General features: G+C 48.2%; 2 protein-coding genes across 3 annotated transcripts in view; both read left to right on the plus strand.

Annotated features, from left to right (window-relative positions):
* LOC134009091 (Golgi apparatus membrane protein TVP23 homolog A-like) overlaps nt 1–424 on the plus strand; it is a 2659-nt gene extending 2235 nt beyond the window's left edge. For both annotated transcript variants that reach the window (XM_062448780.1, XM_062448781.1), the window contains exon 7: nt 1–424. This exon is cut by the window's left edge and continues 51 nt beyond it. The gene's annotated coding sequence lies outside the window, so the exon portion shown is untranslated.
* Nucleotides 425–5988: 5564 nt separating this feature from the next.
* Nucleotides 5989–26124, plus strand: part of grin2ab (glutamate receptor, ionotropic, N-methyl D-aspartate 2A, b) — a 41446-nt gene continuing 21310 nt past the window's right edge. The window contains 4 exon segments of the mRNA XM_062448945.1: nt 5989–6474; nt 7198–7386; nt 12596–12841; nt 12922–13080. Coding sequence (XP_062304929.1) covers nt 6457–6474; nt 7198–7386; nt 12596–12841; nt 12922–13080 — 612 coding nt within the window. The 5' untranslated portion in view covers nt 5989–6456.

Below are 26124 nucleotides of genomic sequence, written 5' to 3' on the forward strand. Positions count from 1 at the left end.
GACTCACCCTCGTTCATCTGAAACACAAGCTGTTTACTTCTTCATGGTTTATTTGTGTGCCTTTACTCTATGTATATATTCCAAGCTTGATGTACTACTTGAATACATTTAATTTAATACATTTTAAATACAATGTTATTCATATTGCATGTCTTTATCCAAAGCAACATACAGACCATGTGTAAGAAGTACAGCAGAATCTGGAGTATCAGACGTGCGTAGATCTACAGTGTTTCACGGGTCAGAGTCTGTATTTTATAACATCTCAACTACAATATTATATCGTACAGTGCAACCACTACATCTTAAGTTCCAGATAATAAACAGTTGTGTTGGTGCACGGCTCCTTCCTGAAGATGATTTATGATGTTTCTGAGGAGTTGATTGAATCAAGAGGAATTATTAAATCTGTTGTTTGAAAGACCATTCTAGTGTTGAGTTTCACAAACAAAGAGAGAGAATGGGTGTGTCTAAGAGTGTGTGTGTGACAGAGAGTGTGTGTGCGAGAGAGAGAGAGAGACAGGGAGAGAGAGAGAGTGACTGCAGCTGACTGTCCTGTAGTTGTTGACGAGTTTTGTTGTCTCAAGTCAAAGGAGAAGGGGGTGTCATGTGACCTTCATAACAGCATAACGGGGTGTCATGTGACCTTCATAACAGCAGATGACCGTTGTGATATTTCAGAGAACCATCGGCACCTGAGCATCTGGCAGTGACATGTTACTCTTTTCATATCCGCTAGGAGGCGCTGTCTGACCACAAACTGGCCATCTCGCTTACACTCAATAAAAGCCCATCCAGGTGTTCCCTCAATGAAGCTTAATTGATTCAATAATTCAACTTGGAACAGCTTGATTAAAACAGGCTCACGGGAGCCTGCTCTCGTTGCTATGGTACATTGCTATGGTACATCATGCTGGGATGGATCTGTCCCGCCCGGTTACAGTGTTCGTACCTGAGAAGGTGTGTGATTCCCCATCAGCTCGCACCTCTCTGTAGCTGGTCACTTCCTGGAGCTCCGTCTTTAAGCAATGTGGACGTTTTCTGAAGACGTTGCCCGGAGAGACACCTGGTTCAGCCGCAACAGAGGAGGTTCTAGACCAGGGACAATGAGGGGAATATATAGAGAGATGGAGTGTGTGTATGTGAGAGAGGGAGAGAGAGAGTTAGAGTGTGTCTATGTGAGAGAGATAGAGAGAGGGAAAGAGTTACAGACACACGCACACCTGTACATGTACAGGTGGCTGAGCGGTTAGAGAATCGGGCTAGTAATCAGAAGGTCGCTGGTTCGATTTCCGGCCGTGTAAAATTACGTTGTGTCCTTAGGCAAGGCACTTCACCCTACTTGCCTCGGGGGAATGACCCTGTACGTCGCTCTGGATAAGAGCGTCTGCTAAATGTGCATTTACACGTACATTTTATATATTTTTTGGTATCGATTGCACATTCATTTAGGCCTGAAGCGAAATAAATAAAAACTTCAAAGCGTTTTAACTGCCGCAAGCGTCTGTGCCATTGACACGACCACGTGAAGGCAGCTGCGGAGAAGGGCCTCATGCAGATCAGCTGTCCTAGCCGTCTTTCAGAAGTTTAAACAATTTGATTAAGTATCGCTATCATATGATTATAGTGTGGGAGAGTAAAACAATTACATTGAGAAAAAAAACATCGGATCTCCTCTCCTCCTCCTCTTAGACAGAGACACACACACACACCAGCTACACACACACACTCCAGGTGGTTTCTTAAAAAGTTTCTTAAAAAGTTTCTTAAAAAGTTTCTTAAAAAGTTTCTTAAAAAGTTTCTTAAAAAGTTTCTTAAAAAGTTTCAATTCAGACGTTCAAAATTGTCGGTGTCAGAAAGGATTCCTGGCGAATGCACTGCGTGCGTCTTTTTGTGCCAAACCAATGAAAAATTAATAAATATACAAATATTTATATATACTGTTGGTAAATGATGATTAAAATTCTTACTAATTTAAATATGACATTTTGTCTTTAATTAATCATGACCGAAACACTAATAGTTACACTTGGCACGTTGACAAAAAGACTGTGACATTTCCATCTTAACTTGCATACGCCCACTTCAATCCACTATGCACGCATCACTTCTGCATATTGCACAACCTAGGTCAAAAAGTTACGGTAGCGAGCAGTTACGTTCGTTCTGAAACACGTTCTGAAACACAAAAAACAAACAACGATGTACATGTCTCATAACTTGCACGCCCTCTATCCACCACATCATTCCTGTCCTTCAACAGCTCCACTGGCTCCCTGTCCAGTTTCGCATACAATACAAGATTCTTCTGTTTATATTTAGGGCCATCTACCACCTCACCCCCCCATATTTGTCTGATCTCCTCCAGGGTCCCACTACCTCCCGCTCCCTCAGATCCACTTCCTCCATACACCTGTCTGTCCCCTCTGCCCGTCTCACTACCATGGGGAGTAGAGCATTCAGCCGCTCTGTACCCCGTCTCACCACCATGGGGAGTAGAGCATTCAGACGCTCCTTTTTGACCATTTGTCCTCCTTTTTGGACCCAAGTGTCCTCCTTTTCAGGGTCATGCTTCTGGTCACCCTAGTAGTTACGCAGGTTACCTCTCTTTACAATGTCTGCTTCCTGTGGCACTGATGGGCACTTTATCTTCTTTGATCGCTCAAATAAATGTTGCCGTGAAAGCGAACTGTTTGGCTCCCCTGGTGTTGTTAAACATGTGTGATTAGCGAGAATTAAGTGAACTGATGTTACGTATATATCAGAGCCCATACTTCTTTACTTTAACTTGAGTGAAAAAGTGTAGTCAGCACTTCAACTTTTTCCAGAGTCTTTTTAAACATGAGTATCTGCACTTCTACTTGAGTAAAGGATGTGTGTACTTTTGCCATCTTTGCTGGTGGTCTGACTTTTATATCTAAACTCAATCAATCAATAAGTTGATCAGTTTAGAGAGGGAGGGTGTGTTTGGTGTTGTAGAGAGAGTGTGTGTCTGTTTTGTGTGATGGAGTATGTGTGTTTTGTGTGTGTGTGTGTGTGTGTGTGTGTGTGTGTGTGTGTAGAGGGGGCTCTACTAGGTATCCCAGCACCACCATCTGTTCATCTGAAGAATTACAGCCAGCGTACAGGCTTGTTCCAGGTCATCTCTCTGGGGTGGGGGGGTGGGGGGAGGGGGGGAGGGAGGGTAGAGAGAAGGGTTGCTGTAAAGAGATAACAGGGGGGAGAGAAAGAGAGGATTGTAGAAGAGAGAAGGAGAGATAAAGTAGAGAGAGGAGAGAGGGAGGGATGGATGGAGAGACAATGTAATGGATGGAGAGAGAGGGAGGGAGGGAGGGAGGCAGAGAGAGAGAGAGAGAGAGAGAGAGAGAGAGAGAGAGAGAGAGAGAGAGAGGAGAGAGAGAGAGAGAGAGAGAGAGAGGAGGGAGGGAGGGAGGGAAAAAGGGAAAAAGGGAAAAAGGGAGGAAAGGAGATTATGAGGAAGTAAGAGAGAGGAGCAAGGGAGCGAGAGGAGGGAGAGAGAGGGAGAGAGAGGGAGAGAGAGGGAGAGGAATGGAGAGAGAGGGAGAGGAATGGAGAGACAGGTTGGGAGGGAGGGAAGAGAAGAAGGGGAGAGGTAAGGAGTGGGTATGAGGAATTGATTTTTCCTCCTCTTGGTGAGCAGACTTCCTCCCTGACCTTGTTGTAGAGATAGCGGGACTGTGTTCCGTTAGCGCTCTAACAGGAAACCAGTCAGCCTGGGTGAGCATGTTATGGTCTGAGTGAATGGGGCCTAGCAGCTAAGCTAACCCCTAGCCCTTATTAGCATTCCTAGGTCTGAATGAATGAGGGGTTAGCGGTTAGTTATGTTAGCGATCCTAGGTCTGAGTAAATGGGTTAGCAGCTAGCAGAGCGAGGAAGCAGGCTAGCAGGTTTTATGTAACGTTGCTGAGCTTCTGCCATAACAAAAGTGGTGACACACAGAAAAGTCAGTTTCCATGGATACTAAATTGCCCACATTAATTTTTTTTTGTCAGGGGCCTTGTATAATCGGTTGCTCTCTTTCTATATATTTATTTATCTATGTATTTGTTTGTTTGTTTGCCTGGTTTAAGATGGCAGTTATTTGAAGTGAAGGATGTTCTCATGTGGGGTGACAGGCTTGCAGGTCCTCGCAGGCTGAGCAGTTTCATGTTTTTTCTTCTTGTAGAACAGCTTGTTGAAAGCAAGTGCTCAGCTTCTAATCACACACACACCCTACACACTCTCACACACACACATACACCCCCTCCACACACACACTCTCGCACATACACCCCCCCCTCCCACTCACTCACTCACACACACCCCACACACACACCCACCTCCTCTCTAAGCGGGCTCCTCTCACTACAGGTCTACAAAACCCTTATTAATGAAAAAATAAACGTTTGTTTCCAGGTCAGAGGAAATACCATTGGCTACATGTTTTCCAAACCATAGCTCTAGTGGTTCCATGCACAGATCTGACTGATGGCTATCACGAGCAAACCTTGTTCTGTTTGTGTACCATGAAGTTCATTGAAGCACTAGCTGTTTATAAAAGCTCGGTGCACCGCGCTATGAACATCGGGACATGTTAAGAATGCAGAACGCATACCGAATCTAATTTTGGGTAGCGAGAGCGGAACGCGTGCGTTCTCTGTGGGCAGACATCCCCCTCTGTCTGAGGCGACGCACACATGCACGCACGCGGGGTTCCCAGCCGCGCTCCCCAGAGCCCCCCGCACGCACAGTTTTGATCTGGTAATTATGGTTAATTGAGTTTTTGATTCACTGTTGAAGCGTGCCTTTTGACGTTATCTCACCCGTCGCTTGAACAAACCCCTGCGCTGTGGCACCGCGAGCAGCTGTCAGGGACGGGACGGTGACGGATCCACGCTGCTACACAATTACCGTCTCAGGCGCGCATAATTGAGAGATCGTCGTTGTGATGATCAGGCGCCGGGAGAGCTGAAGATTTTGGCTGCTATTGAAAATGTTATCGACGCCGCGTGCATTCATCCTCAGCATGGCGTCAGCGAGCGAGAGGGAAGGCGACCTGTATGACAACTAGACGGTGCGCGCCGGCGGGAAAAACCTCCCCCGTGCGTCGCCCAGTTATTTATGATCATAGTCTACGTTCAAAACAAGCACATTCACACACGTCTCCCCCCTCTCTCTTCCCCTCTCTCTCACTCTTACTTTCTCTCCCTCCCCCCTCTCTTTCTCCCTCTCTCCCCCTCTCCCTCTCTCTCCCCCCTCTCCCTCTCTCTCACTCTTCCTTTATCTCTCTCTCTCCCTACCCCCTCTCTTTCTCCCTCTCTCCCCCCTCTCCCTCTTTCTCGCTATCTCTCCCCCCTCTCTCCCCTCCTCCCCCTTCTCTTTCCCACACACCATTGCAGCAGTGAAGCCTAAAAGGTGTCACATGGACTGTTTGTTTTGATTGAGGCCGTTTACAGGTGGTTTCCCACCTCTTCATTAGCAGAGGGCGAGAGGGGGGACGGGACGGCTAGAGAGGATACATAGAGATGGAGACAGTAAAAGGTTTAGGGGAGGGAGGAGGTGATAAGGGAGAGGGACAGATCGAGGAGGAGAGATGAGGACAAGAGAGAAATTGAGAGAAATGGGGGAGACAGAGGGGGATGTATATAATAACTGGCCTGTTACGAAATGGGCTGTAAATTGAGTTTGTTTTGAGGCGTGAAAAATTGCAAACGCTCTCCCAACGCATCAACGAAGTCGTTTGGATTTGGTAAAACGGGCCCGTTAATATATTGCTGCGCCTGTAGCCCTACCCCAGCGAGAGCGCTCATTCACTCACTCACACACACACATTCAGGGTCTGCGCACATGTTTATGTTTAATTAACTAGACTGATTCTGAAGCACCTTGGCCACCGGAGCGTAGGCGGGCTGCGGTGGTGAAAAAAAAACCGTTTGCATCATATCGGACCGTTTCCGCGCTCCGTCGATTCTTCGTTCAGTTTACAGACGGTGTTAAATGCCTTAAATTAAAGAGTAAGGATGGTAAATGAGGAATGCCACTCGACGTACAAGTTGACCGTATTGCTCACTTGTTTTGGTGACTTAAATGATTGTGGTGTGTGTGTGAGTGCGTGTGTGCTTCTGTGACGGAATCCCCTTCAGTCTCCAAGAATCTGCGAGCGACGCGAGGAGGCGCGCGGACCTGTCCACGAGCCCTCACTGCGGAACGCGCGGTTCTGGAGATTCCAAACAAGCAGTTGGATGTTTTTTTTGTTGTACGCAGCGTTCGCTAACGTCCTCTCTGTGTGTTGGCTAGTTGTAGACAACAGAAACGTAAAGGGAATTTAATTGAGGAAGACAGTGGATTAATCAGCATTTTGGGCGAATAATTGGTGGATTATAGGAAGCGGCTCCGGGGATACGGTGGGATGGAGTAACAGGCTGCAATGTCATTCCCAACGAACGGTCAGGAGCGATGTGTCAGAGAAATGGGGTAAGTAGCGCCACGCTAAACGTTGTTTCTCAACCCGCTGCTCTCACACAGTCTTTGACACAGGAGAAAAACATTAATAGGCTACTCCACTGACCACTGCCAGACCAACGGTTGTTTTTTCAAGGGCCACTTGTATACGCACACTGAAAGTAGGGACGGGGGAAAGCGGGTCGTCTCTCCCGCTCCTTGGGAGTGCTAGCCCGGCAGCGGAACCTGCTGAATGCCCTAGAAAAGACCCGGTGCTTGGGGCTGAACAACCGTGAGGGGAATGTTGCACCGCGAGGCAGCCACAGGCTGTTTTCGCGCTTCTGAGTGTGTCCGCTGTCTTCACGGGCAAGGTGAAGTAAATCGTGGATACAACGACATTTTAAGGCGAAAGAACCAGGTTATATCTCCCCTGCTCGAACGCCAGAGGTTTATTTCACCTTTCCCGTGTAGGTAATAGCTGTTTTGTGGTATGTAGTCGTGTGTAAGCTCGCTATCTCTCAGTACCGCGGGCTGCACTACCTGTCCATTTGCCTTCGACGCAGTCTGCGCCCGTTTGGAGCGGAGAGCAGTTACAGACACGAAGCGCAGACAAACCTGGGGGAAAACGTATGAGAAACATAACTCCTTTCCAGCTATACGACTCAGTAACGACAGTGACGTACTCATCAGTGGTGTGGTTTTAGGTTTCCTTGGGAACAACCGCCTCATTTATTTGATCATTTGTTCTTTTTGCAGACCAAGTTTGAACACTTTACTTGTTGGTTTGCTGACGCCCTGAGGAGAGCTCGCGATGTTTACGGAGGCCCCCCTCGCCCGCCAGGACGCTCACACGGCGGCAAATCTAACAGTTCCACACTCGAGCTCCAAACGGGCAAAATCCCCGCGACAGCAAATCTGCCGCAGCCACATTTTGTGACACCGAAGGTAGGCTATGCCCTAAAACAGCGGAACAGCTCGGGAGCCGCGGTGCATGACAGAAGGGGAGACGAGCACCGCTAAGCGGCGCTGTTGTTTTAAAGTCTCTGTTCCCTGAAGATGAGAGACCGTAATGAATTCTTATCTAAAATTCCAGTTTTCAGCCTTTGAATGCAGTCACGTTGTCGAAACACATTCTCCTCCATTTCTTCCTGATTCCCGTGCCAAGTCTGACACACTAGATGCGCCTTCTCTTCTCTGAAGAACATGGAGGCCTTTGAGCGCCACACACACACACCCACCTCCATACAAACATGCAGATGTTTCAAATTAAAATGTTAGACTATGTAATGCTTGGGCATGTGATTTATTCATGTGAAGTGTAACCTCCATCCAGATTAGTGTGTGTAAGGTCAGGGGGGGGGGGGGGCTGGCAGAGGAACAGACTTGAGGTTGGTGCTGATGCTGGGTGGGTTGTGGGGGTGAAGGTGGGGGAGGGGGGAAGTGTCTGTCTGTGTGTGGGGGTGAGGGTGGGAAGGTGTCTGTGGGGGGGGTGTGTGGGGGCGTGTGTGGGGGAGGTGTATGTTGAGGGGGGTTGTGGAGGGGGTGGGGTGGGAGGGGGTGGGGTGGGAGGGGTGTGTGGGAGGGGTGTATGTGGAGGGGGTGGGTTGGGAGGGGTGTGTGGGAGGGGTGTATGTGGAGGGGGTGGGGTGGGAGGGGTGTGTGGGAGGGGTGTATGTGGAGGGGGTGGGGTGGGAGGGGTGTGTGGGAGGGGTGTATGTGGAGGGGGTGGGGTGGGAGGGGTGTGTGGGAGGGGTGTATGTGGAGGGGGTGGGGTGGGAGGGGTGTGTGGGAGGGGTGTGTGGGAGGGGTGTGTGTGGAGGGGGTGGGGTGGGAGGGGTGTATGTGGAGGGGGTGGGGTGGGAGGGGTGTATGTGGAGGGGGTGGGGTGGGAGGGGTGTGTGGGAGGGGTGTATGTGGAGGGGGTGGGGTGGGAGGGGTGTGTGGGAGGGGTGTATGTGGAGGGGGTGGGGTGGGAGGGTGTGTGTGGGAGGGGTGTGTGGGAGGGGTGTGTGGGAGGGGGTGGGGTGGGAGGGGTGTGTGGGAGGGGTGTATGTGGAGGGGGTGGGGTGGGGAGGGGTGTGTGGGAGGGGTGTGTGGGAGGGGTGTGTGGGAGGGGTGTGTGTGGAGGGGGTGGGGTGGGAGGGGTGTGGTGTGTGTGTGCGGTGTGTGTGGGGCTGCTCTTATATGCTGGAAGCAGAGATGAACCAGGTGGGTGTTCACTGAAGCGTCACACGAGACTTCAGCTCATTACTGACACTGAGAGTCAACCCACCTCCCCTCTCTCCTTCTCTCTCCCTCGCTTTTTTCCTATCTTGTCTTATCTTTCCTTCTCTTCTTTTCTTTCCTCTGCCCTATCCAGTATCTCCCCACTTTTCCTGATTTTGTCACCCTCCCTTCTCCTCCTCCCCCCCTCCTCCTTACTCCATCATCTCCCCATCTCTACTCTCTCATCTGCTCTCCTCCTCTCTTCCTCTCCTTTCATCTCCTCTCCACTCCTCCTCTCCTCCTCTTCTCTTCTCTCCTCTCCACTCCTCTCGTCCTCTCGTCCTCTCCTCCTCTCCTCTCCTCTCTTCCTCTCCTCTCCTCCTCTCCTCTCCTCCTGTCCTCTCCTCCTCTCTTCCTCTCCTCTCCTCCTCTCCTCCTTTCCACTCCTCCTCTCCTTTCCTCTCTCCTCTCCGCTCCTCTCCTCCTCTCCTCCTCTCCTTTCCTGTTCTCTGCAGTGTGTGTCCCAGTGAGTCCAGGGGGTGGGTCTTCTCTTGCACTTGGCAGAGTCTTCCATGTTTATTCATATTTATTACAAATGAAATATGAATGATCAAACTCCTGTAGACTCTCACAGTTCCCATGGCCCCCCGCACACACACACACACACACAAACACGCACATACATGTGCACACACACATACATCCTACCTCCTCCTCCTGTCTCCATGGTCTCATCCATATGCACAGAGACAAGCGTGATGAGAAAGAAACTGAAAACACCAAATTGGCCAAACTCCCTCTGTGTTGCTAAAATGTTTATGTGGAAAAAGCCAGTGGGCTGTTTGACTGTTTCTTAGAGGGCCACGAGACAGGCTCAAAACAGGCCTACAACAGACCTGAAACAGACATGAAACAGACATGGAACAGAGCTGAAAGATGACTGTCTAATCTGACTGTCTAATCTACGTACGTTTGGCTTTGATTTGTTTAAGTAATTCAGTGTTTCTCACTTGAAGTAGTCAGAAGGTCGCTGGTTCAATTCCCGGCTGTGTCAAATGATGTTGTGTCCTTGGGCAAGGCTGTGAATGTCTGTAAATATATAAAGTATATATATACAATATAAATACGGGTATGGGGGTACTTGCATTCAGAAATCAGGAAAAGGGGGTACTGAAGCCAAAAAAGTTTGAGAACCTCTGAAATAATTAATGTCAATAGATGCATTTATCTCTTCATGCCATGCTGATGCTGGTTCATTAGTCCATGAGTAACACGTCTCCTATCAAAAGAGAGCTTGGGCCCTGTTAGTGGACAGTCAGTCCTCCCCCAGGCCCTCTCAGTCCCTGTCCATGCCACCCCAGGCCCTCTCAGTCCCCAAACCGTCTCCAAGATCTAAGACGATTGGACGGGTGCATGCAATATGCTAATGTCACCATACGCACTGCCCCGCTTAACGCCCAGACCCGTTAGCGCTGATGCTAACTCTGAGGGAAAAAGAGCCAGTGAGTCTGAGAGAGCTTTAGCGCTGATGCTAAGTCGACCAGAAGCTCTCTGTCGTCCCAGTCAGGAAGGCAGAGTTGTTAGCGCGGTGAAGCTAACTTTGTTGGAAGTTGGTGTAATGTTGTCTCATTGGCTTTGCTAGCCTTTAGGCTAATTCACAGGGACAGGGAAGCGTAGCACGTGTGATTTAACCGATGTATGCTAAGGTCCTTCAGCAGCGAGTTCTTCAGGGAAGGCTCTGCTCGTTAGCCGTTTGCACTCTTAGCATTAGCATTGCACAAGTCATACAAGTGGGATGAGTGCAGCCTGTGTTAGAGTTGTTAGTGTTGTTAGCACTGGTAGCGCTGTGCTAAGTGGAGCAGGCTGGAGTTAGGCTGACTAATATGTCTGATTAAACCGGGTGTTAGCTGACACGGCCCAGATATGCCTGCTGGAGGGAAGAGAGAGAGAGAGAAAAGGAGAGAGAGAAGCTGGGAGAGGGGGGGAGAGAGAGACAGAGGGGAGAGAGAGACAGAAGGAAAGAGAAGCTGGGAGAGAGACAGAGGGGAGAGAGAGGTTGGGAGAGAGACAGAAGGAGAGAGAGGTTGGGAGAGAGACAGAAGGAGAGAGAGAAGCTGGGAGAAAGAGAGACGATAGAGTGACAGAAGGAGAGGCTGTGAGAGAGAGACAGAAGGAGAGAGAGAGGCTGGGAGAGAGAGGAGTGAGAGAGTGAGAAGAGAGAGAGAGAGAGACAGAAAGAAAGAGACAGGCTGGGAGACGGAGAGAGGACAGAGAGAGAAAGATAGACAGAAGGCTAGGACCGACAGGAGAGAGAGAAGGAGAGAGAAAGAGGAGGAGTGAAAGAGGCTGAGAGAGGAGAGAGCTGGGAGAGAAACAGACATAGAAAGCGTGAGAGGGAGGGAGGCTGGGAGAGAGAGAGAGTTTACATGCTCTTCATGGAAACATGTAAAACAACACTATTGAACCTTTCCCTTTATAAAAACACCACTCCACATTCCACAACTCCACCCCACAAAGATCAGAAACACTTAGCACTTTGCTCTGTGTAAATGTGAAATTAGTTGAGAGAGAAAGAGGCAGGGAGGGATAGAGGGAGAAAACAAATGCAAGATTTGTAGAGGAAATTGTAGATGGAAGAATGAGGTGTGGTCAATGTGTGTGTGAGAGACCTTGTGTGTGTGTGTGTTTATGTATGTCTTGTTTGTCTGTCTGTATGAAAGTGTAAGAGCGGGTGTGTCTATGTGAGTATTTGTGTGTGAGAGTGAGAACGTGTGTGTGTATTTGTGTAAGTGTGTGTTTGTGAGTGTGACTTTGAGGGAGTGTTTGTGAGAGAGAGTGTGTGTGTGTGTGTTTGTTTAGCTGATTGAGCAGTGAGGTGAAGATATGTGCTATAATGTAACGCTAACACCATACTCTCATTAGCTTGTTATAACTCCTCCAGGCTGTTTCGCATGTTCTCTCTTTCTCCCTCCCTCCCTCCCTCCCTCCCTCCCTCTCTCCCTCTCCCTCTCTCTCTCTCTCTCTCCCTCTCCCTCTCTCTCTCTCTCTCTCTCTCTCTCTCTCTCTCTCTCTCTCTCTCTCTCTCTCTCTCTCTCTCTCTCTCTCTCTCTCTCTCTCTCTCTCTCTCTCTCCCTCTCTCGCTCGTTCTCTCACTCCCTCTCACTCCCTCTCTCCACCCATCTCTTCTCCTTCTCTCCCTTCTTCCTCCTCTCCCTCATTCTCTCACTTCTTACTACCCTCCTATTTTTTTTTATCTCCCCCAATTCTGCTCTCTTCTGTATTCCTCCCTCCCTCACTGTCCTGCTTCTGTCATCTTTTTTCTCATCTTTAGCTCCACCCTGCTATCTCTCTCTTACTCTTTTCTTTTTCTTTGTTACTCTCTCTGCGTCATGCTTTTTGAATAACAGTTTAACTTCAATGGACAAATGTTATATTTGCAGTAGATCCTCACCTGGGAATTAGAGATCATTCCAGAAAGGAGCTCTGAGCGTCATGATATCTGTGCCATGGTCAACATTCACACAGTGATTCACACACCCCCCCGCACACACACACACATTCAGAGGAGAGGTTCAGAACTAACTGTGGTAGATCCTGTAGAGGCCTGGCAGGGTCTATTCATCAGTGCCAACCCTCGCTACCCATCCATCCATCTACACCATTATTGATCACCTGGCTGGCTTGCAGTGTGTGTGTGTGTAGATGGTGTGTGTGTGTGTGCGCGTGTGTAGAGGTGTGTGTATGTGCGTCTGTGTAGAGGTATGTGTGTGTAGAGGTGTGTGTGTATGTTATAAGGCCTGGACACCATAGCAGGACATCTGGATCCATGATGCATCATCTCTCTTTAAGATCTTTTTATTAAATCTACCTTTTTTGTATCTGTGTGTGTGTGTCTGTCCCTGTGTGTGTGTGTATGTTTGTCTGTCCCTGTGTGTGTGTGCGCCCCCAGGTGGTGAGTGTGTGTGCTATGGGAGGTGTGGGCAGGGTGGGCTGGGTGCTCCTAACCCTCCCAGTCCTCCTGTCCCAGATCAGCTCGGCCGCCACCCACAAGCCCCCCCTCACTGTGGGCGTGGTTCTGGGACAGACACGCCCTCTCTCCGACCAGGACATACGCCCCGCCCGTCGCCCTGACCTGGAGGTCAACGTGGTGACCTTGAGGATCAACGAGACGGACCCCAAGTCTGTCATCACACAGGTGACGCACACACAGACACGCGCGCACAGACGCACACACACACACACACACAGGTGACACAGGTGTGTGTGTGTGAGCAGGTGTGTGAGCTGCTCTCCCGCACTCGTCTCCATGGGGTGGTGTTTGCTGATGGCACGGACCAGGAAGCCGTGGCCCAGATCCTGGACTTCCTGTCTGTCCAGACGCAGCTTCCTGTCCTGGGCGTCTACGGGGGCTCCTCCATGATCATGTCCGACAAGGTGAGAAGAACACACCCTCACCTGAGCAGAACCCAGCAGAACCCAGCAGAACACACCCTCACCTGAGCAGAACCCAGCAGAACCCAGCAGAACACACCCTCACCTGAGCAGAACCCAGCAGAACACACCCTCACCTGAGCAGAACCCAGCAGAACCCAGTAGAACACACCCTCACCTGAGCAGAACCCAGCAGAACACACCCTCACCTGAGCAGAACCCAGCAGAACCCAGTAGAACACACTCTCACCTGAGCAGAACCCAGCAGAACCCAGCAGAACACACCCTCACCTGAGCAGAACCCAGTAGAGTAGGAGAAGAATAGAGGAAAGTGGAACAGAGAAGAGAACAGAGCTCAACAGTAAAGTAGCGCTCCCTGTCCTTCTTCTCCTCCCCCTCTTGTTTTGAAGAGATATCTCTTCACCGGAGTGTGTGTGTGTGTGCATATGTGAGTGTGTGCTTGTGTGTGTGTACAGTTTAATAATGCTTTCCGTTATTTATCTAATGTGACGATTCTTCTTCGTGACATCCTGCTAATTGGGATTCCGGTAAAAGGTTGTCTCTAAAATGAAGTGTGTACGCAAGTGTGTGTGTAAGTGAGAGAGTGTGTGTATGTGGATGTTAGAGTGTGTGTGTGTTGTGTGTGTCTGTGTGTCATCTCTCTTCCTCTACTAAATGCCAGTTAGCTGTTACCCTGCTTCTCTTTGCTGAAGCCTAATCGAGTGTAATGTTTTCTTGGCAAGTCTAAATCCTAATAGCTAAATGCTATTAGACAGGCTCATTTCCATTGAAATGCTAAATGCTAATGTGCAGGCTGGCTGGAAAACTGGGTCTAAGCTGTTAGCGTCTCAGTCTCTCAGGGTTCTGTGGTAGGGAATGTAGAACTCAGTGTGGTTCTGTGGTAGGGAATGTAGAACTCAGTGTGGTTCTGTGGTAGGGAATGTAGAACTCAGTGTGGTTCTGTGGTAGGGAATGTAGAACTCAGAGTGGTTCTGTGGTAGGGAATGTAGAACTCAGTGTGGTTCTGTGGTAGGGAATGTAGAACTCAGAGTGGGTCTGGTGGGATAGAGGGCAGTCAGGTGAAATCTATGGAATGTTTTAGGTTCTAGGAGCGACAGTTGGCTACTGTTAGCTTTGAGCTACTATAAGATTCTGTTGCCATGGATGACAAGTTGCCGCTGGTCACATGAAATCTGAATTTCATTGTTGTGATGATGTAATCTCAACCTAGACCAGGAACACACACACACACACTAACCATCACCAGGAACACACACACGCTAACCATCACCAGGAACACACACATTAACCACCATCAGGAACACACACACACACTATCTCAAACAGGATGTATTCAACCTAGATGAGAATCCCGCTAGCATTGGGACATCATTCCTGAATCCCGCTAGCATTGGGACATCATTCCTGAATCCTGCTAGCATTGGGACATCATTCCTGAGTCCCGCTAGCATTGGGAAATCATTCCTGAGTCCCGCTAGCATTGGGACATCATTCCTGAATCCCGCTAGCATTGGGACATCGTTCCTGAGTCCCGCTAGCATTGGGACATCGTTCCTGAATCCCGCTAGCATTGGGACATCGTTCCTGAGTCCCGCTAGCATTGGGACATCGTTCCTGAGTCCCGCTAGCATTGGGACATCATTCCTGAGTCCCGCTAGCATTGGGACATAATTCCTGAATCCCGCTAGCATTGGGACATCATTCCTGAGTCCCGCTAGCATTGGGAAATCATTCCTGAATCCCGCTAGCATTGGGACATCATTCCTGAGTCCCGCTAGCATTGGGACATCATTCCTTAGTCCATGAGACTATCGTTCTATGAGTGTGTGTGTGTGAGAGTGTGTGTGAGAGAGAGAGTGTGTAGGATGCAGAGAACATGCTGAAATTGAAGTCAGGAACACACACACACTATCTCAAACAGGATGTATTCAACCTAGATGAGAATCCCGCTAGCATTGGGACATCATTCCTGAATCCCGCTAGCATTGGGACATCATTCCTGAATCCCGCTAGCATTGGGACATCATTCCTGAGTCCCGCTAGCATTGGGAAATCATTCCTGAGTCCCGCTGGCATTGGGACATAATTCCTGAATCCCACTAGCATTGGGACATCATTCCTGAGTCCCGCTAGCATTGGGAAATCATTCCTGAATCCCGCTAGCATTGGGACATCGTTCCTGAGTCCCGCTAGCATTGGGACATCATTCCTGAGTCCCGCTAGCATTGGGACATCGTTCCTGAGTCCATGAGACTATCGTTCTATGAGTGTGTGTGTGTGAGAGTGTGTGTGAGAGAGAGAGTGTGTAGGATGCAGAGAACATGCTGAAATTGAAATCAGGAACACATACACACTATCTCAAACAGGATGTATTCAACCTAGATGAGAATCCCGCTAGCATTGGGACATCATTCCTGAATCCCGCTAGCATTGGGACATCATTCCTGAATCCCGCTAGCATTGGGACATCATTCCTGAGTCCCGCTAGCATTGGGACATCATTCCTGAGTCCCGCTAGCATTGGGACATCATTCCTGAATCCCGCTAGCATTGGGACATCATTCCTGAGTCCCGCTAGCATTGGGAAATCATTCCTGAATCCTGCTAGCATTGGGACATCGTTCCTGAGTCCCGCATGCTGAAATTGAAGTTGTGAATTAAACATGTGTGTTCTTGCTCTTGTCTATGCTGAGGCAGTACCTCTGGATCCTGTGTGCTGGACTGTGGTCCTGTGTGTGTGTGTGTGTGTGTGTGTGTCACCTGTGCATTTATCCAGGTGTTGTGCTGATACTAGTTAATATTTAACACACCTGCCGCGGTGAAATCCTCTCCTCTCTCTCCTACCCTCACTCTCTCTCTCCTTCCCTCACTCTCTCTCTCCTTCCCTCACTCTGTCTCTCCTTCCCTCACTCTCTCTCTCTCTCCTTCCCTTACTCTCTCTCAGCAGACTCTCACTCTGTATGTGTGTTTGTGTGTGAGAAAAAAGAAAGACTGGAGGGAGAGGGAGTGAGAGAGAGAGAGAGAGAGAGAGAGAGGGAGTGAGAGAGAGAGAGAGAGAGAGAGAAGGAGTGAGAGACAGAGAGACAGAGAGAGAGAGAGAGAGAGAGAGAGAGAGAGAGAGAGAGAGAGAGAGAGAGAGAGAGAGAGAGAGGGAGTGAGAGGGAGATAGGGAGGGAGGGGGGTTGGTACCGTCACAGCCTGTGAGTGTGTGTGTGTGTGTCTTTACCAGTTATGGAACATAAAATCAGCCTTCAGACAACAGGTCTGTCTAAGAAGAGAGCCAAGATAGCTGTGCACTTGTGTGTGTTTGTGTATGCGTGTGTGGGGGTGTCAGTGTGTGTGTGCTTGTCCAAGACCAGTCCACAACATCTCCAGCACAATGCTCTATCCTGTCCTGGTGCCCTGGAGTACTGCTCTCTCAGAAACCTCTCTCTCTTTCCCCTCCCCCCCCCCCCCCTCTCTCTCTTACATCCTCAGATCACATTCTTCCTCTTTCCCCCTTTGTCCCTCTTCCACCTTCTTCCCTACATCCACTCATCCTCCTCCCTCTCCTCCTCCCTCTCCTCCTCCTCTCTTACGCCCCAGTTGGGGACTACAAAGGCTGACAGTGGCAGCGGCTGTATTTGTGTGTGTATGTGTGTATGTGTGTGTGTGTGTGTCAGTGCAGCAGCTCTATAGTAGCTCTCTCTACTTTAATCCTTCTGCTCACAGACCACAATGCTATTTTAAGATTCTATAAACCTTTTCAGCTCCAAGGAAAGAGAGGGTCTTCTTCTATCTGGTTGTGTGTGTGTTTGTGTGTGTGTGAGTGTATGTGAGTGTGTGTATGTTCAAACTTTCAGATATAAGGTCTTCACCACTTCTTGTCTTAGTAAAGGGGAACACATGACTGGTCCACTTTGATACACTGGAAATCCTACATAGGATTAGTCAGGCTGTAGCTAGTAGTTAGTCTGTCTGTAGCTGGTAGTTAATCTGGCTGTAGCTAGTAGTTAGTCTGGCTGTGGCTAGTAGTTAGTCTGTCTGTAGCTAGTAGTTAGTCTGGCTGTGGGTAGTAGTTAGTCTGTCTGTACCTTGTAGTTAGTCTGTCTGTAGCTAGTAGTTAGTCTGGCTGTAGGTAGTAGTTAGTCTGAGTGTAGCTAGTAGTTAGTCTGGCTGTAGCTAGTAGTTAGTCTGACTGTAGCTAGTAGTTAGTCTGTCTGTAGCTAGTAGTTAGTCTGGCTGTAGGTAGTAGTTAGTCTGAGTGTAGCTAGTAGTTAGTCTGACTGTAGCTAGTAGTTAGTCTGACTGTAGCTATTAGTTAGTCTGTCTGTAGCTAGTAGTTAGTCTGGCTGTAGCTAGTAGTTAGTCTGACTTTAGCTAGTAGTTAGTCTGGCTGTAGGTAGTAGTTAGTCTGAGTGTAGCTAGTAGTTAGTCTGACTGTAGCTAGTAGTTAGTCTGACTGTAGCTATTAGTTAGTCTGTCTGTAGCTAGTAGTTAGTCTGGCTGTAGCTAGTAGTTAGTCTGACTTTAGCTAGTAGTTAGTCTGTCTGTAGCTAGTAGTTAGTCTGTCTGTAGCTAGTAGTTAGTATGGCTGTAGCTGGTAGTTAGTCTGTCTGTAGCTAGTAGTTAGTCTGTCTGTAGCTAGTAGTTAGTCTGGCTGTAGCTAGTAGTTAGTCTGGCTGTAGCTAGTAGTTAGTCTGTCTGTAGGTAGTAGTTAGTCTGACTGTAGCTAGTAGTTAGTCTGTCTGTAGCTAGTAGTTAGTCTGTCTGTAGCTAGTAGTTAGTCTGGCTGTAGCTAGTAGTTAGTCTGACTTTAGCTAGTAGTTAGTCTGTCTGTAGGTAGTAGTTAGTATGGCTGTAGCTGGTAGTTAATAAAATGTGTTCATACAGCAACTTTGAACCTAATGGGTGTGTGTGTTTCTGAATGTGTGTGATTGTGTGTGTGTGTGTGTGTGTGTTTGTGAATGTGTGTGTGCGTGAGTGTTTGTGAGTTTGTGAATGTGTGTGAGTGTGGGTGTGTGTGTGTGCGTGTGTTTGTGAATGTGTGTGTGTGTGTGAGTGTGTGTGTGTGTGTGTGAGTGTGTGTGAGGGTGTGGGAGTGAGATCCGGCCTGCTGAAAGAGCAGGGCTGCAGGAGCCAATGAGGGATAATTACATGTTGAATGTTGTGTGTGTGTGTATCCTCCCAGCCCAGGTAATGTGTTGTGCACCAGCCCTGTGAGTTTAATGGAACCTGTGTTAATTCGTCCTGCAGCACTAAGTTGCCGTGACACCCATGGACACACACACAGCTCCTGCTCATGCCTGGGGCCAGACGCCTCATTTTAACATGGACAATTGTGGTTTGTGTGGGGGGAGGGGAGTTGTCACACACCCTCATCTGTCTGCAGTGGCACGTTAAACGTCCGACTGTGCTGACAGGAATACAGATCATCGTACATCACAGTGCTGTTGTGTGGCCCTTCCATCTCATGGCCTTTAACATGGACAATTGTGGCAGGGCTTGAAATGCACTTTTTTACTTGGTAGCGCTGGTGTCCCAACTTTAAAAAGTTATGCGCACGAGCCAACATGTAGGAGACCCCGCCGCAAGTTTTCATGTTGTCTTTTCAGCGTGTCACAGTGACTGAGGGGCGAATTTTAACCAATCTAAGATCTGCATTAAAGTTAAAGATGAAGTTTAACTGGTTATGTAACGTTGGATAGAACGTTAGACCAGTCACTGTATCAGCTCACAGCATGCACATACTGTGCAGTAGGATAACTAGTGAGCATTTTTGTAAAGAAATAAAACAGGTCACAACGATTATTTGCACTTGCACAAATGCTCTCAAATATATTTTGAGGTCGCACAGATACACTTTCGGGAGCATATGCGACCAAAAAGGGTTGCAATTTCAGGCCCTGTGTGGGAAATGAAGAGAGGAAAAGGGAGAAAGAAAGGGAGAGAGGGAGATTGGAGGGAGGAAGGGGGAGAGGAAGAGCGTGAGGGAGGAAGGGGGAGAGGAAGAGCGTGAGGGAGGAAGGGGGAGAGGAAGAGCGTGAGGGAGGAAGGGGGAGAGGAAGAGCGTGAGGGAGGAAGGGGGAGAGGAAGAGCGTGAGGGAGGAAGGGGGAGAGGAAGAGCGTGAGGTAGGAAGGGGGAGAGGAAGAGCGTGAGGGAGGAAGGGGGAGAGTAAGAGCGTGAGGGAGGAAGGGGGGAAGACGTAACAAGAGAGAACTGAACTGTCACCTTCACTCAGCACCATGTTGAAAAGTTCCTCTCTCAAAGGAACTACAATTCCCATCAGCCCCAAAGAGAGAGGAGGAGGGGGGAACAGAGAAGGGGAGAGAGAGAGGCAGAGAGAGGGAGGCAGAGTGGGAGAGAAAGAGAGGGAGTTAGGTAGAGAGAGAGACAGAGGGAGAGAGAGAGAGAGAGAGGGAATGTACAGATTGAGGAATAGGAGATGGAGAGAAAATTATAGAATGGAGAGAGAATGGAAGGAGAGTAGATATGAGGGAAGAAGGGAATGGGACACTGGGTGAAGCGAAAGTGAGACAGAAAAAAGAAGAGATGGAGAGATTCAGGGAGAGGGAGAGAAAGCGAGAGAGCAGAGAGGGAGGAAGAGAAGAGTCATGTTCTAGATGTGAGGTGATGCCCACTTTGCTCAGTCAAACTCCCATTGCTGCGCTGCGTGGGCACCGTGCTGTATAAATAACATACAAGCCACAGTTCAGAGAGAGGGAGGGAGGGAGGGGATGGAGAGGAGGGAGAGAGAAGAGAGGTAGAAAGAGAGGAGGGAGGGAGGGGGGAGAGAGGAGGTGAGAGGGAGGAGGAAGGGAAAAGGAGGTAGAAGGATGGAGGGGGGGATGGAGAGAGAAGGAGGGAGGGAGGATCAATATAGGAAGGAAGGAAGGGAGGGAGGGAAGGAGGGAGGGAGGGAGGGAGGGAGGGAGGGAGGGAGAGAGAGAGAGAGAGAGAGAGAGAGAGAGAGAGAGAGAGAGAGGAGAGAGGTGGGATACAGAGTGAACGTGGAGAACATAGATGGATCCATATATGGAGTTTACTGGAGAGATTTGAGAGGACGAGGGAGTGAAAAAGAGAGACAGGCAGATGGAAAAGAGAGATGGAATGAGATGTACAACATGTACTGTACAGAGTTTGTGTAAATGTGTGTGTGTGTGTGTGTATACCTGCCTGTGTGTGTGTGTGTGTGTGTGTGTGTATACCTGCCTGTGTGTGTGTGTGTGTATACCTGCCTGTGTGTGTGTGTGTGTGTGTGTGTATACTTGCCTGTGTGTGTATACCTGCCTGTGTGTGTGTGTATACCTGCCTGTGTGTGTGTGTATACCTGCCTGTGTGTGTGTGTATACCTGCCTGTGTGTGTGTATACCTGCCTGTGTGTGTAATGCTCTCAGCAGCTTGTCTCATGCAGGCCCTGTATGACAGCCTCTCTGACTATCTGTGTTAGTCATGGAGGGGATGATGATTAATCTCTCATTGCTAGCTAGTTAGCATTTCTCACTGGAAACTGCCTGACAGCGCTAGCTAGGTAGCATCTCTCACTCACTGTCAATGGCCTGACTAGTTTGCTTGTTCGCATCTTAGCCACAACCGCCTTGGCTAGGCTAGGTCATACCAACAGGCAGTTAGCATGATAGCTAGGCTCGCTCAGAAAAGTGCAAAGCTGCCCAAGTTTAATGCTACGCTATGCACAGTATCAATAGCAAGAGACTGTTAGCAGTGTTAACTAGCTTAAGCTGTGTTAGGGTTAGCGTATGTTGCTGTGTGAGCAGAGGCTAACTGCCTTAATTAAGAGAGTGACCTAGATATGAGGAAGGATTACTGGATGAACTGAACAGCTGTCAGAAAGAGAGAGAGAAAGATGGAGAGAGAGAGTGTTGGAAAGAAGATAGGGAGAGGGGGGAGGGAGATGCAGGGAGAAGAAAGAGTGAGAGAGACGGAGAGAGAGAATGTTGGAGATGGAGGGGGGTAGATAGAGGGATGATTGAAAGAGGGGGGGTAGATAGAGGGATGATTGAGAGAGGGGGGTAGATAGAGGGATGATTGAGAGAGAGGGGGGTGTAGATAGAGGGATGATTGAGAGGGGGGGGTAGATAGAGGGATGTTTGAGAGAGGGGGGGTAGATAGAGGGATGATTGAGGGGAGGGTAAATAGAGGGATGATTGAGAGGGGGGGGGGTAGATAGAGGGATGATTGAGGGGAGGGTAAATAAAGGGATGATTGAGAGGGGGGGGTAGATAGAGGGATGTTTGAGAGAGGGGGGGTAGATAGAGGGATGATTGAGGGGAGGGTAGATAGAGGGATGATTGAGGGGGGGGAGATAGAGGGATGATTGAGGGGAGGGTAGATAGAGGGATGATTGAGGGGAGGGTAGATAGAGGGATGATTGAGGGGGGGGAGATAGAGGGATGATTGAGGGGAGGGTAGATAGAGGGATGATTGAGGGGGGGGAGATAGAGGGATGATTGAGGGGGGGGAGATAGAGGGATGATTGAGGGGAGGGTAGATAGAGGGATGATTGAGGGGAGGGTAGATAGAAGGATGATTGAGGGGGGGGAGATAGAGGGATGATTGAGGGGGGGGAGATAGAGGGATGATTGAGGGGAGGGTAGATAGAGGGATGATTGAGGGGGGGGATAGAGGGATGATTGAGGGGAGGGTAGATAGAGGGATGATTGAGGGAAGGTAGCACATTGAGAAGGAAGAAGGAAAGCAGGAGAAGTAGCACACTTGGTAGTTTGCCACAGTCTCTCTCGTTTTAAAAGAGAGAGAGAGATAAATGGCATACATAGAGAGAGAGAGACAGAGACAGAGAGACAGAGAGAGACAGAGAGAGAGAGAGAGAGAGAGAGAGAGAGAGAGACAGAGAGAGACAGAGAAAGACACAGAGAGAAAGAGGACAGATATTGTGAGGAGAAGAGTCAAGGGAGGGTTGCAGCAGGACGGAGGCCAGGGCAAGCTGGTGTGTGTGTGTGTGAGAGAGTGTGACGCTGGTGTGTGTGTTTGTGAGAGAGAGTGTGACATCATGCTTTTAGAGAGAGCGTCTGTACAGGCCTGGGCCCCAGGCTAGGGCTGAATGGGTTCCAAACGGTTTTGTGTTCTTCCCTACTCCTGAATAATTCAGCCGTCTCCCGATGGACACTCAGAGTGGGACACTGCCACGTGTGTGCGTGTGTGTTTGTGAGTGTGTGTGTGTGTGAAAGATACAAAGACTTAGAAAAGTGCCAGACTATTGTGAGTGTGATTGACAGTGTATGTGAGTGTGTGTGGGTGTTTGTGTGTGGGTGCGGGGGCAGGGGAATAGAATTAGGCATAAAGAAATTATGCTTGATACGTATGGTTGTGGTGGGTGTGGGTGTGTGTGTGCGTGGGTGTGTGTGTGTGTGCATGTGTTTCAACAATCTAAACAATGTGTTCTTCAGCTCAGTTCAGATTCTGGTTATTTTTCCTCTAAAGTGAACTTTGCTTCTCCAGAGTCTGTCTCCTTCCTCTTCTCCATCCCCCTCTCTCCCCTCCTTTCTTCTCCTCTCCTCTCTCTCCACCTCTCTTTCTGTCTCCTTCCTCTCCCAGCATCTTCCCTTTCTCTGAGTGCAGTGTTTATGTGTGTGTGTGGATAGTGTGTATGGATAATGTATGTGTGTATATTGTGTGTGTGTGTGAGAGTGTGGATGGTGTGTGTGTGCAGGTTTGATGATTTGCTAATGAACTCCCAGTAGCTTAAACTCTTCTCTTAAGTCTGCTGAGAAAAGATAAAGAGAGAGTGAGCGAGGGAGAGAGAGAGATAGAGGGGGAGAGAGAGAGCAGGGAGAGAGAGAGAGAGAGAGAGAGAGAGAGAGAGAGAGAGAGAGAGAGAGAGAGAGAGAGAGAGAGAGAGAATATGTGGTCACTGGACAACAGGTGAAGTTGAAATAGAGATACAAATATGTGGTCACTGGACAACAGGTGAAGTTGAAATAGAGATACACTGTTACAAATGTAAGAAATGCAAAGAGCAATTTTTGGAAACAGTAACCAGTTACAGTTTTTCTCGATTGGTTACACACATTTTCTGAAGCATACCTCATACTCTCAGAACTCTACACACAAATCGAAAAAACACACACACAATGGGCAAAACCCCTCACTTCTCCTGCAAAATTAAACTTAACATTCAAAACAATGTTATTTAATCTCAAAATGGTATTTTGTTTTCAAATGACAAACACAAACCATCATATGAATAGACATTTATAAGAACCATTTGAACACTAATGTGCTCAATGTAAAACACTATGATGAATGGAAAACACTTCTTCTTCATTCATCATAGTGAGTTAGGCCTTTTTTGTTCAGTGTTACACTTACTACAGACAGTACATACATAAGTGTGTTGTAAAATATTTGAAAATATTATTTTTATACTCAGAACACAGAAATACACGGTAACAAATATGTTTTACGTATTTTTCCCAGAAAAACAATGTAGACAGTGTACATCCCAACCAACACAAAGTTGCACATACAGTGGTCTACATACAAAACAACAGAATCATTTACTGTATAGTGTATACAGTTACATTATTATTATTTTTCTTTGTATTTGCCGTAATGTTATGGCGTTATTTTAAAGGACCATGTTCATGATTTCAGTTTCCTGTTCAGGAGACAGAAGACATTCCCGACCACCTTGTGTTGGTAATCTTTCAGTTCTGCCAAACAAATAGTAAAATACTGTAAATACTGTGTAGGAATACATTTTCCAAATACGTACATTACATTTACATATAGTCATTTAGCAGACGCTCTTATCCAGAGCGACTTACAGTAAGTACAGGGACATTCCCCCGAGGCAAGTAGGGTGAAGTGCCTTGCCCAAGGACACAACGTCAGTTGGCATGACCGGGAATCGAACTGGCAACCTTCGGATTACTAGCCCGATTCCCTCACCGCTCAGCCACCTGACTCCCCACTTGAAACATACTTTATTTTTACAGTCATACAGAACAGTCCACAGGCAATACTGTACTACTGTACTCAGTGAGTACTGTATTGATATGCAGTAGGCCTACTTCAATTTTGTAGTGAGAGTAGATTTCTTACCTATTCTCATTTCGGAAAGTCCGGTTGATGGATGCTACAGTGTACCTGCTCAAATTTGGCTGTACTCTTTGCCCAGCCTCCCTCATTGTTAGACCATGGTTGACCACATGGTCAACCAAAGCGGCTCGGATCTCATCAGAGATTATGGTCCTTGGCCTTCCTCATCCTCGTCCTCCCCGTCCTCCTCCTCTTACTCTCACTCCTCTGCCTCTGCCTCTGTTTCCAATGTTGGCATCCATTGCTCAAAAACAGAAGAGGTCACCTGTTGCCCTTTTATGCTAAAGCTCTGATTGCTAATTGTAAAACTGCGTGACAGGTGTTTGTCCATGCGATGAGTCAGTGTGCGTATTTGAATGGGAGTGTGTTCCTTGTGAAAACAAAAGATTTTCTTCATGAAAATTGCAGATGAAAAAAATGCAGAGAATTGTGTGTAGTGTTTTGAAAAAAGTGTGTTTTAGAACTGCAATTTGAGTGTAAAGCAGGAATTGTGCTTGTAGTTTAGCAGAATTGGTTCATGGGGTTGGTGCATGAGTTAGATGTTGTGGTCATTGTGTCTCAAGTACCAGTATTTGTGTGTAAACAATTGAGAAAAACTGTAATGACAAACTAGCCCAAGCTTGATGCTGGTGAGAGACTAAGCATAGTTCTGGGGGAACTGACAGATATGTACGACACTGTTACTATCTGAGCAACAGTGAATCAACCATTTATAGCCTAATTGTTAAAACTATTCTTTATCTAACACCACCATACACACCATCGCACACACACTCCATCACACACACACACAAACTTAGTTGTACCAGTTGTTTCTCTTTTTTCTCTTTGTCTGAAGTCATTTCTGTCCTTTCTTCTCCTCCCCTCCTCCTCCCCTCCTCCACCCCTTCTACACCCTTATCCTCTGGTGATCTGTCTGGTTGTGTGTGTGAACATGTCTGTGTGTGTGTGTGTGTGGGTGAGCATGTTTGTGTGTATTTGTGTTCGCTGACTAATAGGAGTCCCAGTACATTAGATCTCTGCTGTTGTCTAATCGCCAATGGCTCTCAGCATCTGTCTCTCACACACACACACACACACACACACGCACAGCCTAACATTAGTGTTTTAGCTGTGTGGTGTGTGTGTGTGTGTGAGGTTGTCCGTATTTGTGTGAGTTTTTGTACATATATTGGGGTGTATGTGTGTGAAATGACTCCCATCTGTAGACTGGCTATTGATTTGCCATGGAAACTGTGGCATGGTGACTGTCGTGTGAACAAAGAAGATGAGAGAGGGGGGGAGAGAGAGAGAGAGAGAGAGAGAGAGAGAGAGAGAGAGAGAGAGAGAAAGGGGGGGGGGAGAGAGGGAGAGAGGGAGCGAAAGGGGGGAGAGAGAGGGAGAGAAAGGGGGGGAGAGAGGGGGAGAGAGAGGGGGGAGAGAGGAAGAGAGAGGGGGGAGAGAGGAAGGGAGATCAGTGAAGATACTAACCCAGGGAAATTGGATTGTGTGGGCGTGTGTGTTTGTGTGTGCATGTGTGTGTGTTTGTTTATGTGTTTGTAGTTTACACTGTGTTCTAGGTTACTAGTGATATGTTCTTGTGTGTTACAGGGACATCAGATAATAACCTATGAGTAGCTTGTTCAGCTTCCGTTTACCTGACAGGAGGTGTGTGTGTGTGTAGTAGAACTAGGGCTAAGTAAGGGTGATATATAATGAATGAATCCCCCTCAGCTATATTTTCTAGAATCAGATAGCTGTCTACCACCCTTCGGCCTTACACCCCCTCCCTCCCTCCCTCCCTCCTCCCCTCTCCTTGTCCCCCTCAGCATGTGTGTGTGTGTGTGTGTCACACAACAGGTAAACTGATCTGAGATATGATTAGAGGAGGTTAGTCATAGGTCCACCATTCCTCTGTATTCCTTTGAGTTCCTCTGTGTTCCTTTGAGTTCCTCTGGGTTCCACCAGGTTCCTCTAAGTTCCTCTGG

This window comes from Osmerus eperlanus, chromosome 22 (assembly GCF_963692335.1).
Source record: "Osmerus eperlanus chromosome 22, fOsmEpe2.1, whole genome shotgun sequence".
NCBI lineage: Eukaryota > Metazoa > Chordata > Actinopteri > Osmeriformes > Osmeridae > Osmerus > Osmerus eperlanus.